Genomic DNA, 18,714 nt, shown 5'->3' with positions numbered 1-18,714 from the left:
AAAGGAATCTTTGCTCACCTTTCCGTGTGAGATATTCTGCCACCAAGGCTGTTACGTGGACATAACACATTGCTGCCTAGAATAAAAGACAGGGCTCAGAATCAGTTTACAACGGCGTGTCACAAAGCTCACAGACAAAAATCTATGTGACTCATAATTACAATGAAATCTCAAGGCAGCAACTATTTGCTGTTTGTAATATCTGATCTTAACATTGCAAAAAAGTGGAACCGCTTGCATAAACTCAGGTTTTGAAATCGATTTGGAATTGAGACAAATTTCAGCCTTATTTCTATTTAGAATTACTAAAATTTAATGTAGGGGCCAGCATTTGGTATGGTGGGTAAAGCCACCACCTGCAATGCTGGCATCCCAGGTGGGCAATGGTTCAAGTCCTGGCTGCTCCACTTCCAATCCAGCTCCCTGCTAATGGCCCGGGAAAGCAGTGGCAGATGGCCCAAGTGCTTGGGTCCCTGTCACCAACGTGGGAGACCCGGAAGAAGCTCCTTGCTCCTCTCTTCAGCTTGGCCCAGATCTGGCTGTGGCAGCCATCTGGAGAGTGAACCAGTGGATGCAAGATCTGTCAACTCTGACTTTTAAATAAATAAATAATGAATCTTAAAAAAATTAACGTGAAAGATAACAAGAGCATTTTTCCTCTCAAGCACCAAAGCTTTCTGTATCATTTTTCTAACTGTGAAAACAGACCCGTTTGGGGAAAAGGTGTGCTTTCCCCGGGATTCTGAGAGAAAGGCTCACATTTCAAGTGCTGTTATCTTCTTCATTTAATTAAGAAAAATGAAGCTATATCTTTTCCAAACATACAATTCCAAAGAAAAGTCCTAGTTCAACACTATCTATACCTTAAAATAAAAGAGAAAATAAAAACAATCTTTTTTCACCAAGAAGTCACGGTGTTAGAAAAATCAGAGACAGGCCGGCGCCGTGGCTCAATAGGCTAATCCTCCACCTTGCGGCGCCGGCACACCGGGTTCTAGTCCCGGTCGGGGCGCCGGATTCTGTCCCGGTTGCCCCTCTTCCAGGCCAGCTCTCTGCTGTGGCCAGGGAGTGCAGTGGAGGATGGCCCAGGTGCTTGGGCCCTGCACCCCATGGGAGACCAGGAAAAGCACCTGGATCCTGGCTCCTGCCATCGGATCAGCGCGGTGCGCCGGCTGCAGCGGCGGCCATTGGAGGGTGAACCAACGGCAAAGGAAGACCTTTCTCTCTCTGTCTCTCTCTCACTGTCCACTCTGCCTGTCAAAAAAAAAAAAAAAAAAAAAAAAAAAAAAATCAGAGACAACTGCAGGCAGTGAAGCCACTGTACGTTTCAGCGCATGAGGGCCTGTCTTCAGCAGGTGTATGGCCACCACCACACGGTGCCCTTGCCCCAGATCTCACCCTCAGGGAGACAACCTAGCACGCAGGGGCCCTGTGATGTACCTGCATGTGGGAATACACGTCAGTAGCAAAGTACGCACCCTGATGAGAGTCTTCCCAGAGCACAGCAGGAGAGGCACACAGACATGCGATGGCTCACACAGCAAGTACACAACGGACATGACTGGAGCAACAAGAAGACTTGCATGTTCGCTGCTATAGTACCCTTATTTACAGAGTATACTAGGTTGGTTGGTGTCTCCCTTAAATTCACATTTTTCTTGGGACTTCACAGAATGTGACGTTATTGGGAAATAGGCCCTTTATAGACGCAATTAGTTAATATGGGGTCACACTGGTGCAAGGTGGGCCCTAATTTCAACATGACTGTGTCATAATAGGAGAAGAGACACAGGACCCAGACACGTGAGGAAGGATGCCACATGACAATGGGGACAGGGTCTGAGCGGCTTGTCCACAAGCTGGAGAACATGCTTGCCAGTGACACGGGAGCTACAAGTAGGGCAACAGGCAGGTTCTCCCCTAGAAAGTCCAGAGCACGGCGCCACCAGCACCTTGATTTTGGATTTCCAGCCTCCAGAGCTGTGAGAGACTATGTTTCTGTTGTTTCACACCATCCAGTCTGTGCTACTTTGTTATGGTGGTCACAGGAAACTAATAGACAGGGGAACAACTAAGCTGAATGGGCTGTCTTTTTCAAAAAAGAGACCTGGGCCATACAAATTATTTTTAAAAGCTTAATTCTGAGAATAATAGAAAAACTGCTATGGTTAACACCACCACCACCACCACCACTATTTCTTTTTCATTATGGCTAATGTATAGGTTAGATCAAATTCATGTTCAAACAGACTTGTCATGTACACGTCTTTTAGCACACTGGGCTCCTTGAATAGTCAATATACAAAAATAGTCACCTAGATCTTTTACACTTAGAACATAATCTTACTAGTCACAGAAGTTTCTAAGTCCTCACATGCTTGCTTTAGTAATGTTGATTATACCGACATGTCTCAGGCACAAAACCCAGACAGAGCACTCATGGGAATGCAGAATCGGCCTTAGAGACCTCCCCATTTTACAAACGAGGCCCTCAAGGCACAGAGGGGTTGAAAACGGGCTCAGGGTCACAGAATAGAGCCAATGTTGGGTCCTGGATTCACAGCCTGTCTGCAGCCCACACGTCCATCTCCCAGCCACCCTGTCAGCTCTGCACAGAAGGGAACACCCACTAAAGCAAAGGGACACTCTCAAACAAGGAGACAGTGCTGCCTTATAATCACATCAACAGCAGGAAAAATTAATTTTCTCCTAAATAGCTGAATTTTTTAAATAGGAATGTTGATGCAGAAACAATTTACACTTTAATTGGTAGGCAATTATTTCAGGATGTATAATCTTAGGAACTTTCAAACAATGCTCCTTTGTGATAGAAATATCCTTTATAATCCGATTTAAATTATGAAAATGTTCGGATAACTATGAAGGCACCTTCTGAGCCCAACACTGTTTAAGGTGTTGCAGAGTTTGCTGTTTTGTCTTTCCTTCCACTCACTGCCTCATAGCTCTAAAACAGTTGAGTAAGCAGCCTAGTTGTTACCTAAGACATCTGGTTTGAGTTCATTTTTTAATGTTATTATTATTTTAATAATGTATTATTCTAATTATTTGAAAGGCAGAGAGACAGACTGACAGACAGACTCAGAGCTCACATCTGCTGGGTCACTCCCCAAATGCCTGCAATGGCCAGGGCTGGGCCGGGCTGAAGCCAAGAGCTGGGAACTCAATCCACAACTCCCACATGGGTGGCAGGAAACAAAACAGCCATCACATTTGTCTCCCAATTTGCATTATCAAGAAGCTGGAATAAGGAACAGACACGGGACTCAAAACCAGGTACTCAGATATGGGATGTGGGCGTTCCAAGCAGTGTCCTAACCACTATGCCAAATGCCCATCCTTGTTTTTCAATTAAAAACATCTGTGGATTAACATGGAATAGCAGTGCACTTTTATGGGGTGTGGCGCAACATTTTAATGCATGTATATAAAATGATCAAATCATACAATCAGCATTTCCATTTTCTTATCTTTCCTTTATGTTTGGAGCCTACCAGCTCTTCTCTTGCAGTTCTTTCAACTGTCTATACCACATAATTGTGAACTATTAATTGGTATCTTTTGACTCGTGGGACAATTCTCAAAACTGGTTATTTTCCGTGAATGGAGCATAACTGGTTTTCTCAAAAACCTGGAAAAGGGGCTGGCAGAGCTACCTCGGAGAGATCCCCGTTTTTGACATGGATCCTGGCCATGCTGTCGAGCCACGTCTTCCTGAGCTCAGGGGTGCTTGCGTAGGACTTGGCCAGGCTGTACTGCAGGTCCACCAGCATCTCCGGGTCATTCTCGTGCTCCTTCATCTGGGCCGTGGCCATCAGGACCGTGCGTATCCTCTTGGTCAAGTCCTTCACGTCTGAGGAGAAGCTGGTGTGCTGAAACGAGGGTGGGAGAAGGAAGGGCGCGTGGCTTTCACCTGCCTTCTGCCTGTGCTCACGCGATGAGGCAGAGTGCTGGGGGCGAAGATTAAAAGGGGCCACCCACCTTGATGAGCCGGTCACTATTGGCACAGTTGTTGATGATGGACAAGGACTGCTGGAACCGGGTTCCTCCAATGCCTACGACGTCTGCTATCAGCTGGCTGACAGAAATAATGACCTGGGCACACACAAGCAGGAGCAAGTCAACCCACCTGCAACACCTGCTGAGGCTCAGCTGCTGTGTTGGGTTAGTTTGGGCAGGAGGACTGGGCAAAGGAGGGAAGATCTGCACAGGGATCACTCCAGTGCAGGAGTGGTATCTGAGCATATTTTTCCCTTTCAGGAGCTATTCCGGAAGGTGATTTTTGATAAACTTAAGAAGTTCATTTCTGCCAAGCAAAATGCTTGTCAGTAGAGTACAGAAGAATGAGAAATACATAATCCTTATCATCTAGAGATATCACCTAACACTGTCTCCAAAGACAGACCTGACTATACCTGGTCTTGTATCAATTAAATACTCAACAGTCCCATTTTTATTAGAAGGTGTACATGTTAACTATGCAACGAGGAAATCTTCTTTGGGTCTATGAATAGCACCACCTTGAGTCGCTTGGGCTAAAACACTCGTGCCTTCTCCTCTTCCTTAACCACACTCAGGTACAGTCAGTCCCCAAGTACTGTCAACTCTCTCTCCTCTTCCTACTAACCTTATCATCGCTGGTCCAGGACACTGTCCTTTCTGTCCCAGATTTGACAACTGTCTCTCTAGGTGAGACCTATACTCCCCGACTCATTTCTCAACTTGGGGGCCCAGAGGATTCCTCCAAATGCACAAAGATGTTCCCTCTCAACTTGTCATCTATACTCTAAACTCCACACTACGGAACACCTCCAGTTCCCATGACAGCTGTTCCCCTGGCCACACGCCTGTGACAAGCTCACCATTCTGCAATTGCTAGCTCCTAGTCATCCCCCACGTCCCCTGGGAGCCTCCCTGGGCCTCATGTGATTCACACTCTTCCTCTTCCCACACAGTCAGAAGAAAGAGAAGAACCACTGTGGGGTTTCTGTCTCTTACACAAGATGTTTACTAGTAAGCATCAGTTCTACTCCTTCTTGATAAAATAACATTTCAGTTAGTCCGATACTGAATCAATACTGAAGTGTCAATTCACAACAGTGCATGAAATCAACCAAGCCAGCTAGGCAGGACCTCCTGACGTTCACCCCAGGGTCAGGTGCTGCAGTACTTATGAGGAAGCAGGTGAATGGGACAGCCAGCTTTCCCCGCAGAAGTGGGATTCCCCAGGGCAAGTCCGTATTGGAAGGCCGGCCCACACGCACCTGCAGGTGTGTCCGGACAAAGGACTTCTTTCCAGTGTAGTCGAAGTTGTTCCTCATCAGGAAGTAGAGCAGCTGGGAAGCCTCGGTTCGGATGGAGCTCAGCTTGGAGTTGCAGCACTTGAGAATCTCATAGCACAGCGCGGCGCACATGTCCGCCCGCCCTTCATAGAACGTCGAGGGGAACTAGAAAGAGCAGGAGGCGGCAGACGAGCGCAGCAGGGTCAGTGCTCAGCGGCGTGCCCTAACCCCCGGGGGCCGACGGTCAGCGCTCCGACCTCACCGGGGAAGCAGCTTACCTTATAGATCAGCGACCGTAAGGCAGTGAAGACGTTTTTCAAAGCTGTTTCAGACTGATGCTTTTGAAGAAAACACAGGTAGACGTCGAACACTTTTTTCATGAGAGGATTATGGCCGTGGTCAGCCAAGAGCTGGTTCTTAAAACACACATGGACAGCCCCATTAGTGAGACAGGCCACATACATCCAGGCTTCAGACAATTTTCCAGATAAAGGATTTCATTTTCCAAGCATTAAGGACAACTTCAAATTTTAACAAACTCTGCCTTGAGTCCCCTCACGAAGGACGGAATTCTCTTCCAAGACAAATCAACTTACGCTTTGGGAATAAACGTCCCAGCAAACCGTAATAGTTTGAAGGGCCACTATTTGCTCGGTACCAATTGGGCTTCTATTCTTTTGCTTATTTTGACTTGACACTAGCAACTGGTACAAGGGTGATGTTTGTGACATCTCAGTTCCCACAGAGAAATGTCACTACAGGCATTAGTTGATGTGCAGGGGAAAAAAAGAAAGGTATGTGAAAAAGGTCCTCTAAGGGGGTAGTGAGGGGTCCCTTCAGCCTGCCTTCTCAGGCACTCGACACTAAGCTCTGAGTACCCAGCTGGGTACGGTCAGGCGCTGCACAGGTGAACTGGATCTTGGCATTCTCGTCCGTGAAACTGACCTTGCACAGCTACTGTGAAGAATCGAGGTTAAGTGTAAAACGCCTCGCTCAGCTCGGCAACGATAGCCAGTAGGATTTAACATTTCATGCATTTCATTTAAACAAACCAAAGGACTGTAATGAAATGCTTCCAGTCATCCTGTTACATTTCCTCAGTTAAGCACAGAATTCACGCCAGTTAAGCACTCTGGAAGCCCAGCCAGCTAAAACTCTTCAGCTGCCAAGAACACACAGCAAACAGAAGTACACCCAGGAAGAAACGTAGCCAACAGAGCCTAGCAAGAAGCCCACCTGGACCTTCCTGTCCAGACGTGCATGGAACCACAGAGTCCTTGAACAGAGACAACTTATGGCCAAATAATCTTGAGGCAGGAAATCGTGGTTGGAAGCATAGTTTCGGAGCGAATTTACCGCATCTTACTGCGAGGGGAATTTTGACTCAAGGAATGAGGTCCAGTGAGCGCAGATGTAACACAGCTGGCAGAATACCTGGAATTCAGTGACCTCTGTATCATGACATACACGGGTACCACACTGAATACCATCGTGTGAAAGAGGAGCAATCTAATGAGCAAGAAATGTCACGAGGTAAATGAACATGGTGTCCTTCTTAACCATGAGCAGCTGTTCACTAAGAAAAAGACCACGTTTGGGGAACTGCTTACAAGTTTCGTTGTCTGTGAGCACCATTTTTCTCCAGTCTGAAAGCCTTGCTTTTCACAACGCATTTGCTTCGCTAATGACGCAGGTCTAAGGCTCGGGAGAATCTGGAATTGACCTTTCACCCCTCAGCACTCCTTGCTGGAGCTACTCAGGAGAGGCAGTTCCTACCTAAATCGCCAAGGTCCCCAGTCCTGCTGTCTGAACTGACCTCTGTCTCCACGTTCTTGAGTTAAATGTCTCCTTCTTTCCCTCTCTGGGGTCAAGATTTTCCCTTTTCATTTTCAGGACTTAGTACTCTTGGGTGTGATCTCAAAGCCTGCTTGCAAAATGGAGCTAAAACTTGTTTACACGAGATGCAAATAGTCCCTCACATACAGGGGGAGCTGTGTACCAGCTACCTTCCTTTATTTTCCAACTGGTTTTCTTCCCTCTTTCTGAGTTTCTCTGTTGAGCCAAACAAAAATCACCTTTCACTTGTCCACTCAGAAATAATCACAGAGAAAGTATTAGTGTATTTAATTTCTACCATTTTATCCCTACAGTGTCTCACGGAGGATAGGAACGTTTCATTCAGGAAACTGAATGAGAAATTAGAATACTGAAGGCGAAGTCTAATTCTCCAGGGGCTATCTGTCATGGATTCGGGTTTCACTGTTGTAATGCAGTCTCTCACAGTGCTGAGCCCAAGAAACAGGTATTCTGGGGCATGAATGCTCGAGACCAGTAACTTCTAAAGATACCAGAACAGAGGAAAACAAACTGCAATCCTGGGTGCCAAATGAGACATCTGGACAAAGATATCGGAGACAGTCAAGTATTTCCAAGGCATAAGGCGTTCATCTCTATTGTAGACATCGATCTAAACACAGCTTTGAAGAATTCAGGCTGGAGAGGCGCTGTTTTAGTGGCAGATGTGCCAGTCACCGCGATGACCTAAACCTCCTGTGACTTTGCAGACCAGGCTCACAGCTGTGCAAATCAGATGGCAAGCCACGGAGGAAGACCCCAAGTACCCAGATGTGCCTCATCCTTTTAGTTCCCACTGCTCTTATGATTATGTGTTAGTTCTCATGGTACAGTTCAAATCACAAAGAAACACTCAACAGCACTGCTGTGTAACTGCTGTTTAACAGCATTGCTATTAGAAAATATTTTCGGCCGGCGCCGCGGCTCACTAGGCTAATCCTCCGCCTAGCGGCGCCGGCACACCGGGTTCTAGTCCCGGTTGGGGCACCGGATTCTGTCCCGGTTGCCCCTCTTCCAGGCCAGCTCTCTGCTGTGGCCAGGGAGTGCAGTGGAGGATGGCCCAGGTGCTTGGGCCCTGCACCCCACGGGAGACCAGGAAAAGCACCTGGCTCCTGGCTCCTGCCATCAGATGGGCGCAGTGCGCCGGCTGCAGTGCGCCGGCTGCAGCGCGCCGGCCGCGGCGGCCATTGGAGGGTGAACCAACGGCAAAGGAAGACCTTTCTCTCTGTCTCTCTCTCTCACTGTCCACTCTGCCTGTCAAAAAAAAAAAAAAAAAAAAAAAAAGAAAATATTTTCAGATCAAATTTGTGAACACATTACAAATATAAAAATAGTTAGAGGAGCAATCTAACTAGATTGCTATCTGTTAGCTCTATCTAGATCTAATCTAGGTGAGCTCATCCAGATAACTTGAGATTGTCTCATCTCTCTTGTGCCCATGTGTGCACACACACACACACACACGTACCCTTACCCAGTAGAGAATAAGGCCTTTGGATAGGCCAATTGTAGTAGTGATCTTGGGCAAATTTCCTAATCCATCTCAGCCTCAGTTTGCTCATCTGTAAAGTGGGGCATAAGCCCTACGGGGGGGGGGGGGGGCCTGCTGTGAACATTACAGCCTGAGGCACGGAAGTTCTCAGGAAACAGGAGATCTAACACAAGAATAATATTCAGGCTTCAATAGGGTGTAGGGTGTAGATCTTGCCAAACTTCCCTCTCACTAAGAAACTGATTGTCTTTGGCAACTTATTACGGGAGGCCAATTACGACATGTCAGTAGTCAGCGTGCTCCATCCGTGGCAGACACTCGGATGTTACAGCTAACTCTTCGCTACACTCTTTCTGATACGCCCCATGCCCCCATGGTGCCCCAGCAGTGGCTGCGCCAGGGGCCTCTGAGCCAGGAGAGCCCGCAGTGCCATCTACCCTGACATTCGGTCAGGCCACAGCACCTTCCGCCTGCCCAGCTCTCCACGTCTTGGGGGTGCTGAGCGCTGTATGTCAGCTTTGCACACATGGCTACCAGCTTTGACAGAGATCAGCTAGCTCTTCCCTGGGGTCTCGGGGATCGGACCCTTTGCCACATTTGGGTCCCTGCTGTGGTATAGACCCAGGGCAGCTGTTTCTGGATACGTCATCCCAGTCCACGCATACCTTCACTTCAGGCAGGAGGCCGGGCTGCACATGGTAGGTAAGGCAGTCAGGACTGAGAGGGACCAAGCAGATCCAGCCCAGGGCTGAAACACAGGCTGTGGGTGGGCTTCAGTCCACGGGAGCTCCCCCGCCACTCTGAGGGCACTGAGCCTGGACAGACCAGCAATGCAGACGGCCCTTCGAGGCTCACCCCACTCAAAATTCGCAACAGTCCTGTGAGGTCCATCTTATGTTTCAAATAGTAAGATAAGAAACCTTAGGTCTGGAGACTTCCAGTCCAGAAATATCACAGCTTCTCATCAGAACCATAGGTTGCTGTTTCTCGGGTGTCAGAACCTACCTGGTAACTGAGTGTCTGGAGATCCGGGAACCCTGACAAGTGCCCTGCTTTAATACTGAGTAAGAAACTTAGACGGGGCTGGACGAGCCCTGTGGCTGTTCAGTGGACACACGCTCCTTTGACAGGGGCCGCACCCGTGCTGCGTGGGACACGCCCCAGCCCCTCCCCTCCAGAATTTCCCACTTATCCACATAGCAGGACCCCAGCAGAGCGCGGAGGAGAGAGCTCTACTGTTGCTCTAAGCTTAAGCATTTGTTTGTGTCTGGCACTGACACAGGTGTGCGTGACCAAACATGCATACAGAAAACCTCCCCTGCCGGTTCACACGGGGATTTCTAACTACAACTAAAGCAAGCAGGCAGACAGAGGCTTTCCGACCTCTTCCATAGCTCTAGTAGACTCCTAGCTTCCAAGTCGTGGTGTTGGGGTCTCAGATCAGCTTGGGATGCGGCAGGCCTGGGCTAGGACCTGACAACCTCCATTTCTGCCAGTTTCCGGAGGCTGTGGCTGCCGTGAAAGCCGCTCCGGGGAGGCTCCCGGAAGACGACGCTGCCGCCTCCGACTCATGCTAGGAGGGGTCGTTGGTCCCCGCCCTCACCCGGGTTCCTTCCTAGTGACAGGAGGTGCAGGGCGCTGCTGCCAGGGACACACAGCTGTATTCTAGTAAAGCGACACTGATAGCACGGTGACTACTTCGCTCTCCTTGAGAAAGAAGTGTTGCTCAGGATAGCAGAGGTAAGTAGGCTAAGGGAGGCTTTAGGGGCACGTTCCAATTGCCCCTGGCAATAACACGCTGTCTCAACACTCCAAGTCCACTGGCAGCACGTCAGTTTGCCCCTCCATGCCAGAAATGGGAGCGATCACTCAGCAGAAGGGCAAGTGTCAGGTTCCTGAACACCCGAGAGTGGCTCACCAGTCCAGCGTCACCTGCGTGCGTATCACTCGCTAAAATGCAAAACAAGAGCAGAAAACCTGCCTTCCCTCGTCTGATTCGGAAATGCTTCCACTCAGTAACAGAGAAAACACTGCAGAGAGGAGTGTGTTTGTGTCTCCTGCTCCTCTCTCCATAAATACCTGATTTTAATTTGGTATCCCGTTGGACTATGCTTACAGCTACTCCCGGCAGGCACGTCTGACTAGGCTCCTGCACTGATCATCCCCCAGCGGGGAGCAAACCCTGCTGTCCCCTGGGGGATGCTCTCCCCCAGCCTCGAGCCTGCAGGGACTGCTCCCACCCCCCTGTGCACACTGACCAGTCTGGCTTTACTGCACGGAGTGCAAGCCATGTACTGCGGAACGGCACCACTGAAGGAATTTAAAAGTGAATGGCTTTCTTACGGCAGCAGCAACAGTCGGTGCAGAACACCAGGAGCGAGTGGGTGAAACTCAGCACGAGTGCTGCTTGATACTCACCTTGAACGCCAGCGTGAACAGGGAGAGCGTGTCCAGAGCCGTGAGGCAAACCTCAGTGGCGATGTTGGCTTCAAGCAGGGACTGGTGGAGGACGTCCGCGTCCGAGTGGCCGTAGCCTGCGTGAGTCACAACATGGGGTTAGCGGCCACGGTCCAGACAGCGAGGCCGGCGGCACAGGAGAGCCACAGTCAACTTTTGAGTATGCACAGAAGGCCCACTTCGGGGCCCCGTCTCCCTGTTTGTGTTCTGTGTGGGAAGAGGGGTGTTAATGTTCCCAGCCAGGGAGAACTGTTCTCCAACTCCGCAAGGATGAGCACAACAGGAAGGCGCGCGGTGCGCTCGCCCGCGGCGGGAACCCTCTGCCAGCGGCTCCTCTTAATCCCAGCAGCCCTGTGCGGGACGTGTGTCACTGGGCCCCTTTCACAGGTGAGGAGGCGAAGGCACAGAAAGACTCCGCGTTTTGCCTAAAGTCACACAGGTGGTACACCGTGGAGCCAGGACTTGCACTAAGACAGGCACCGTGCACTTAGCTACTTGACTAAGCTGTGACAACGGTGGCAATGCGGAGATTTCAGGGGCTTTGCATACACGCAGATGCAGCAACACAGCTCTGGGGCTAAGAAAATGGGTACATCGCTTCTCAGCCTTCTGGCTAAGATCAGGTGTAATGGCTATCAGGGGCCGGCGCTGTGGCGCGGCCAGTAAAGCCACCATCTGAGACACCAGCATCCCATGTGGGTGCCGATCCAGGTCCCAGCTGCCCTACTTCTCATCCAGCTCCCTTCTAATGGCTTGGGAAAAGCAGAAGATGGCCCTAGTGCTTGTCACCCATGTGGGATGAAGCTCCCGGCTCTGGCTTTGGATTGGCGCATCACTGGCCGGTGTACCATCTGGGGACTGAACTAGTGATGGAAGATCTCTCTCTCCCTCTCATCTCTGTTTCTCCTCTCTTCTCTCTCTCTTGCTTTCTATAACTCTTTCAAATAAATAAATCTTAAAAGAAAAAAAAAATAGGCGTGAACCCAGTTCTGCCACTCACTAGCTGTGTAACCTCAGCAAGTTACTTGGCCTCTTCCTACCCCTGCTTCCTCATCTGTGGAACGGGGACAGTAACGGTGTCCACCCCAGAGGGCTGCGGTGAGGATTAAACTCAGCAGTGTTTGGGAAGCCGAGTGCCTGGTACAGGAAGTGCTAAAGTAGTCCATCAATACATCAAGATCTGTACTGCCGTCTGTGACCAGGGGAGATACTCAAGAGTTGACTGTGCTGCTCGTATTCTCTTTGCTTGAATTAAAAAGCACAAAAGCCAGTATGTCTGAGAGAAGTGTTGGAGAAGAGAAAAGGCCTTGAAGGATCTGTCATGTAAATTTAGCTTCATCACACATAATGCAGATACAAACTGAAGTCTTCTACATGTGACTGCAAAATCACTTTAGTGCTGATATAAATGCGGTAGACACGCAATTTGAGAGAGTAGGTTATGAAATGAATGGCAGCAGCAGAAGTAGGCACAGGGATGCAAAGGTGTTACAGTGCCGGTCCAGACGACGCGGGAGGAGGGTGACGGAGTAAAACTCCACGAAGGTCTTTCTCCAAGGAGCACAAATGATCCAACACTTACTCCTCGGGGAATAAGCGTTTTCTTAATGCTCCAGAGAGGGAGACGTTTTGTATACGAATCAGGAAAATGAAGTACACAGGACCTATGGGTTTCCGAGACCAGTACTGGGGAATAGCAGAAGCTACGCTTCAAATTCCTTATCCGGGTCCTTGTGCTGTAGTAAAGAGTAACTGGCATGAAGCCACTCTGACTTCTGTAAGTGACACAATTACAGAATGGCTTCAGAAGGCTACAAGAGAGATTTTTAGAGCTACAGGTGTGCTTTTCAAAATACAGTAAAACCCTGTTATGTGCTTTTTATCAAGCTTTGCCTTGCTTTTAAAAAGGTGAGTCTGATGTTTTGTGTCTGTGAGGTCCCATTACTTTCACTGTGTCTCTCTTTGGTGAGGATGTACAAGACATTTGGCACCATGCTGGTTCTATTTTTGTTTGTTTGCTTTTTGGGTAAGAAGTTTCCCAGAGAAAGGACAGAGGGAGAGTTGGGGGCACTGCCTTTATGTGAGGCAAAGCATTGTTTCATTTGGGGAGGTTTGCTTGGTAAGATGTGGAGGCAATGAAAGAGGAAAACAGATTGATGATTCCTGTTATAGTGATCACAAACAAGGAAGAAGGAATAAAAGATTCAACACCTGTTATTAGACCAACCAACATTTCACAGAAGTCAAAGGACCCTTTACTGAGGCTGCCATGAACTCCAAATAGGTTTAGTGTGCGTTACGTTTTAACAAGAAATTGGCTTTAGCGATGACTTTTAATTTCTTTCTCTGAACAGAACTGCCCCTTTCTCTTTCTAGAAAACTCATTAGTTCCATGTGCCCCGGTGATCACTATACCTGAGGTGGCTTGCACAGTGACGAATCCCCACAGAATTCACTCTCTCCTGGCTGAAAGCCTGGAACCGTTCTAGGAACAGAATCTGGCCACATGCTTTTACAAGGATCCTATCTGAGTGCTGGTTAGAGACCTGAGCTCTCCACTTCTAATCCAGCTCCCTGCTAGTGCCCCTGGGAAGGCAGCAGAAGATGGCCCAAGTACTTGGACCCCTGACACCCATGAGAGACCTGGATGGAATTTGGGCTCCTGGTTTTAGTCTTGCCCACAGCCCTGGCTGTTGCAGCCATCTGGGGAGTGAAATAGCAGATGGAAGATGTCTCTGTGTCTGTCTCCCTTGCTCTCTGTAACTCTGCCTTTCAAATAAATAAATCTTTAATATATATATAATTATCAATGGGTTATGCTAATTAAGTTATTCTATAATTATGCATGCAGGTATAGAAATGCCATAAAGCAAAAATTCTCTAAATTATTACACGACCCCTAAGCCACTACAGCACCTCTCTAATCTTCATGATAAAAGGAGGATTCATATAAAAATCTCTCTGCCTTTGTCTGTGTCATTTACGATTCTAAAAGAAACTATTCTTCTTGCTTCTCCTAAACTACTTCACGTCAAAAATCTGCAGGATTCCTGAGCTAGTCTTATTTTTTAAAAATCTCTAAAAATAAACGGCAGCACAGAGAGGCACCGTAAGGCTGAGACTTTGTGTCTCAGCACTGGAGCAGAGCTGAGCACACCGGAGGGCTGCAATCCCGTTCACCGGTTACAGGAAAATGCGGCTGAGCTGGTAAACCCAAGAAGGGCATCTCAAGAGCCAAGAACAGTCTTAAACTCAGGGTCAGTAACTGTGAAATCAGGTTAAGCAGTTTCTGACCCTGAAGGAGTGTGGTATAAACCATCCTGATGTCCGCCAGGGGGCAGTGGTGCTTTGAACTGCCTCCCAGAGCCCCGGCACTATTGAGAGCTGGGAGCAGCTTCCAGGGCTTCTGGAATGCACGCTATTGGTTGCCAAGAGGCCTTAGGATGCACTCACTGTTCAAGGTGATACAATTTTCAATCTACTGTCACACTGACAAAAAAACTTATTCCAAAACCCCCAAATCTGTTAAAAACTCAGGGACCACAGATGAGATTCACTGAGTTTTCTTTCATCTGCTATGCATACATTTAATTAACCTTATAAGGTTAATTAACCTAATAAGTTCAGGTTAGCCGAGTAGTCCAACTGAACACCGCTTACTACATCTGTAATGCCCCCACCACGGCATCCGTGGAGATGTGGTGAGCAGGACTGAAGCCGGGTCACGGCCACACATCTTTTTGGAAGGTCAGAGGAACCAGGTAGAAGAACAAGTGAGGTGCACATTCCCATACGAGGGGCTTCCATTTTGACAGCTGCCCTCCAACTGCTATGAAACCAAACCTACTGGTTGCATTTTTGCTTCTTTCCTATGGCCCACACTATCAATCCAAAGAAATACAAAGTTTCCTGGGAAAATATAAATACTGAACGGCAAGGAGCCTTCTCCCTGAGAGAATGCGCCCCATGTAGGAGACCTGGTCTCCAGATGGTTCACCCTGGTGCACCGCTTCCCTAAGAGCAAACAGTCAGGCAAAACGTCCATCTGATCACCTTCCGTGTGGCCCACTGATCATTTCCATCCATTTTACTGTTGAGGATGGGCAGGGGGCAGAGTAGGACAAGGAATACCCCAGGGCAAAAACCATGCACTTTGCTATCTGACCCCCGGTTCACACACGAAGGAAGCAAAGGTGTTCAGAGGGCTTTGAGGACACGGCGTGTAACACTCTGGGGTATGGAGTCACCGGCTCTCCCCTCTCTGTGGGCACACGTGTAACACTCTGGGGTATGCAGTCACACGGCTCTCCCCTCTCTGTGAACACACGTGTTAACACTGGGGTATAGAGTCACACGGCTCTCCCCTCCCTGTGGAATGCTACAGTGTCGAAAATGGTACCCAGCATGAGAGACAGACCTCTCTAACTGTGGAAACACTTGGTTTATACGTGTCATCTTCAAGGACATTAAAATGAATGGCTTTGGGGCCAGCACTGTGGCACAGTGGGTAAAGCCACCACCTACAGTGCTGGCATCCCATGTGGGCACTGGTTCGAGTCCTTGCTGCTCCACTTCCAATCCAGCTCTCTATTATGGCCTGGGAAAGCAGTAGAAGATGGCCCAAGGACCTCTGCATCCACGTGCGAGACCAGGAAGAAGCTCCTGGATCCTGGATTTGGATCAATGCAGCTCTGGCCATTGCGGCCATCTGGGGAGTGAACCAGCGGATGGAAGACCTCTCTCTCTCTGCCTCTCCTTCTCTCTCTCTGTAACTCAAATAGATAAATAAAACAGATAAATAAATCTGTTTATCAAACAGATAAATAAATCTTTAAAAAAAAAACAATGAAGGGCTTTATGTGGGCATTGCACCAGACATTCTCGATTCTGAGACTCCATCAATTACAAGAATACCAACCAGATAGACTACTATGTTAAACATAATATGTAAGAGAATCTCCAATCTCAGAAATGCCAGAAAATATGCAAAAATGTCCTAAAATCAAGTAAATATATCTCAGAATCAAGAAAATGTGGGTTTATAAGTAAATAACTTATTTGCCATCTTAAATATATATATAAAGCAAATAAGCATATTTTACCCAATTTTAAAGATAAATTATCTATGTCTAAGCATGCATTTGCTGTATTTTTTCACATTAAACATTATGTAAAGGAATTTAACTATGACCCATACTCATCCTCTTACTTGTATTTCACAGATTCTAAAAAATTTCAGAGTTAAACGGGGCCTCACAAGTAATTTTGTCCAAGTCCTCGCAGGCTGCTTAAGGGCCCAGGACTTGTACCCCGCAGGAACTCAGACGTCTCTGCTATCACACCTCCAGGTGCGAGTGCTCACCCCAGTGTCACGTGCAGCCTGCACGCGCCACATGGGGGCAGTTCCCTTAGAAACCGCGTGCCCACACTGACCTGAAGTTGAATGCTCTGTCACTTTAGCCAACGATCTTAAATTGATGCTACACAGAATTGTAAGGAATACAGTATTTTATACAACTCCCTATCCCTCTGCAAGCTTTTCTCCCCGTCATACCTTTGGTAAATATGAATTACAAGCAAATAAATTTAACATATTCCTAGAACAACAAATGACATCAAAGCAAATATGAAGTGTTACTTCATTCTTTGCTTTTTGGAAATTGTATTACTGAGATGCAAGCACACATCACTGAGTTTTCTCCTCATAATGTGGATTATGTATGTTAAATGTAAGCGATCACTCAATATTCCCTGCCTGCTGTGTTTTATTTAATGATTGTGGCTATCACTCTCGGTTCTGCCGTTTCACACAAATCTCTTCTACAGTTACACAATTAGTGACAGCTATGCCAAACAGGCCAATATTTAAAGGTGCCAATGATTTACTTCAGGGAAAACTGAGCAACGACCCAGACAACTCTGTCCTTCAAAAGTGTTTTTCGGCCGGCGCCGTGGCTCACTAGGCTAATCCTCCGCCTAGCGGCGCTGGCACACCGGGTTCTAGTCCCGGTTGGGGCGCCGGATTCTGTCCCGGTTGCCCCTCTTCCAGGCCAGCTCTCTGCTGTGGCCCGGGAGTGCAGTGGAGGATGGCCCAAGTGCTTGGGCCCTGCACCCCATGGGAGACCAGGAGAAGCACCTGGCTCTTGGCTCCTGCCATCGGATCAGCGCAGTGCGCCGGCCGCAGCGCGCCAGCCGCGGCGGCCATTGGAGGGTGAACCAACGGCAAAGGAAGACCTTTCTCTCTGTCTCTCTCTCTCTCACTGTCCACTCTGCCTGTCAAAAAAAAAATAAAATAAAAATTAAAAAAAAAAAGTGTTTTTCGGCACTAAGACTGTTTAGTTACAGTAGGATTTACCATGTTCATGCTATCCTATCACAATAAAGAACAAAGACTTCACCTGTCCCTCCTGGAATTTACATGTACCACCTACACAGTGTTTGTTCCCAAGCCCTACCACTGAAGAGTGCTGGGGACAGCCCGGGGAGCGGGGGGGGGGGGTGCACTACAGGGGGCAAACAAGGGTCTAGGTTTAGGCATGGACCTCTTCTGCCCCCTGCTGGCCACACAGGGGTCTGACAAGGCCTGTGCTAGGCTGAGAAGTGGCAAATGCACATGTACAGAGACTCTTGCCCCTATTTTTACTCTTTTCAGAGATGAATTCATCTTAGACTCTGGGATATGCCTGGGAAGATGTCACATATTTGATCAATGTCATATTGGTTGGCCCAACAGAAGGTATTGCATTCACTGTTAAACACGACTTTTAGGAGAGATATATGTGGTCACACAGCTCCCATAAAATATCACTTGTTAGTGTAAACTAACAAGTCTATATTTATATACACGTTCACACGTGTTTACAGTCTACACGCCCTTCAATTTGTGTGTGTGTGTGTTTTTTTTTTTTTTTTTTTTTTTGTCTGAGTTTACAAACTGGAAGCTCAAAGAGTTGGCCAGGGGAATGGCTGAAGCCACCCACACACACAATCAGAATCAGAGATGGAAATGAAGGTTGAGTGCTAGGAGCTGATGCAATGACTTAAGAGACATGGGAGCCCACTTGGGATGAGCAGGACCGGCAGAGGCTGAGAGAATCAGCAACACAGTCTGCTGGCAAGGCAGACATGTGGCTAGGACAGTGCGCCACTGAGAACTGCGAGAGGGAGGTGGGGAGGACAGGGCTCGCTGTGGGCAGCAGGAAGAGAACACGGGAATCCACCACGCTAGCAACAAGGCTCTGGCAGCAGTCCGTGGCCCGCTGTCCTCCTCGGCTCACGCCACGCCTCCCACTCCATCTGTAGTGGGAGGAGCTGTGCATATGGGAGTGCACTAAGATGATTTATTTCTCCATGTGTCCTTCACTTTTCTTTTCTGTGTTTCCTACATGATTATCTTGGAAGGTGGGGCTGTGGTCTGCTTATGCTTCAAAGGTTAAGCATTTTTTTCAACTGACAATGAGTTCGATAAATTCTCTGGGCAAAGTGAGTCCAGCAGCTCCAGCATATCACTGGGGACAGAATTTCTTTTGCTAAACAGGAAATGAAAACTAAAAATAACAAAACCCTCTTTGTGTTTGTTTCTTGTCTGCAGAGCCAGAAAAAGCTCCAACA

The 18,714-nt window shown here is 48.1% G+C and overlaps 1 protein-coding gene across 42 annotated transcripts in view; it reads right to left on the bottom strand.

Moving 5' to 3' along the window:
• DOCK9 (dedicator of cytokinesis 9) overlaps positions 1–18,714 on the bottom strand; it is a 322,918-nt gene that overhangs the window by 36,206 nt on the left and 267,998 nt on the right. For 38 of the 42 annotated variants that reach the window (XR_016212730.1, XR_016212736.1, XR_016212732.1 and 35 more), the window contains 6 exons: positions 11,065–11,180; positions 5,579–5,716; positions 5,283–5,465; positions 4,000–4,113; positions 3,675–3,890; positions 19–76 (listed from right to left, as the gene is read on the bottom strand). Coding sequence is in view for 33 of the 42 variants with exons in the window: in XM_070048669.2 (XP_069904770.2) it covers positions 19–76; positions 3,675–3,890; positions 4,000–4,113; positions 5,283–5,465; positions 5,579–5,716; positions 11,065–11,180 (825 nt within the window). In the remaining 9 variants the exon portion in view is untranslated. Of the gene's footprint in view, positions 1–18; positions 77–3,674; positions 3,891–3,999; positions 4,114–5,282; positions 5,466–5,578; positions 5,717–11,064; positions 11,181–18,714 lie in introns of those variants that run through there. The other 4 variants (XR_016212729.1, XR_016212731.1, XR_016212733.1 and 1 more) reach the window with 1 other exon arrangement.

This window comes from Oryctolagus cuniculus, chromosome 9 (genome assembly GCF_051225735.1).
Source record: "Oryctolagus cuniculus isolate XC-2025 breed Fujian yellow rabbit chromosome 9, ASM5122573v1, whole genome shotgun sequence".
Lineage (NCBI taxonomy): Eukaryota > Metazoa > Chordata > Mammalia > Lagomorpha > Leporidae > Oryctolagus > Oryctolagus cuniculus.
Note: the sequence above shows the minus strand (reverse complement) of the source record. Positions and strands in the feature narration are given on the sequence as shown.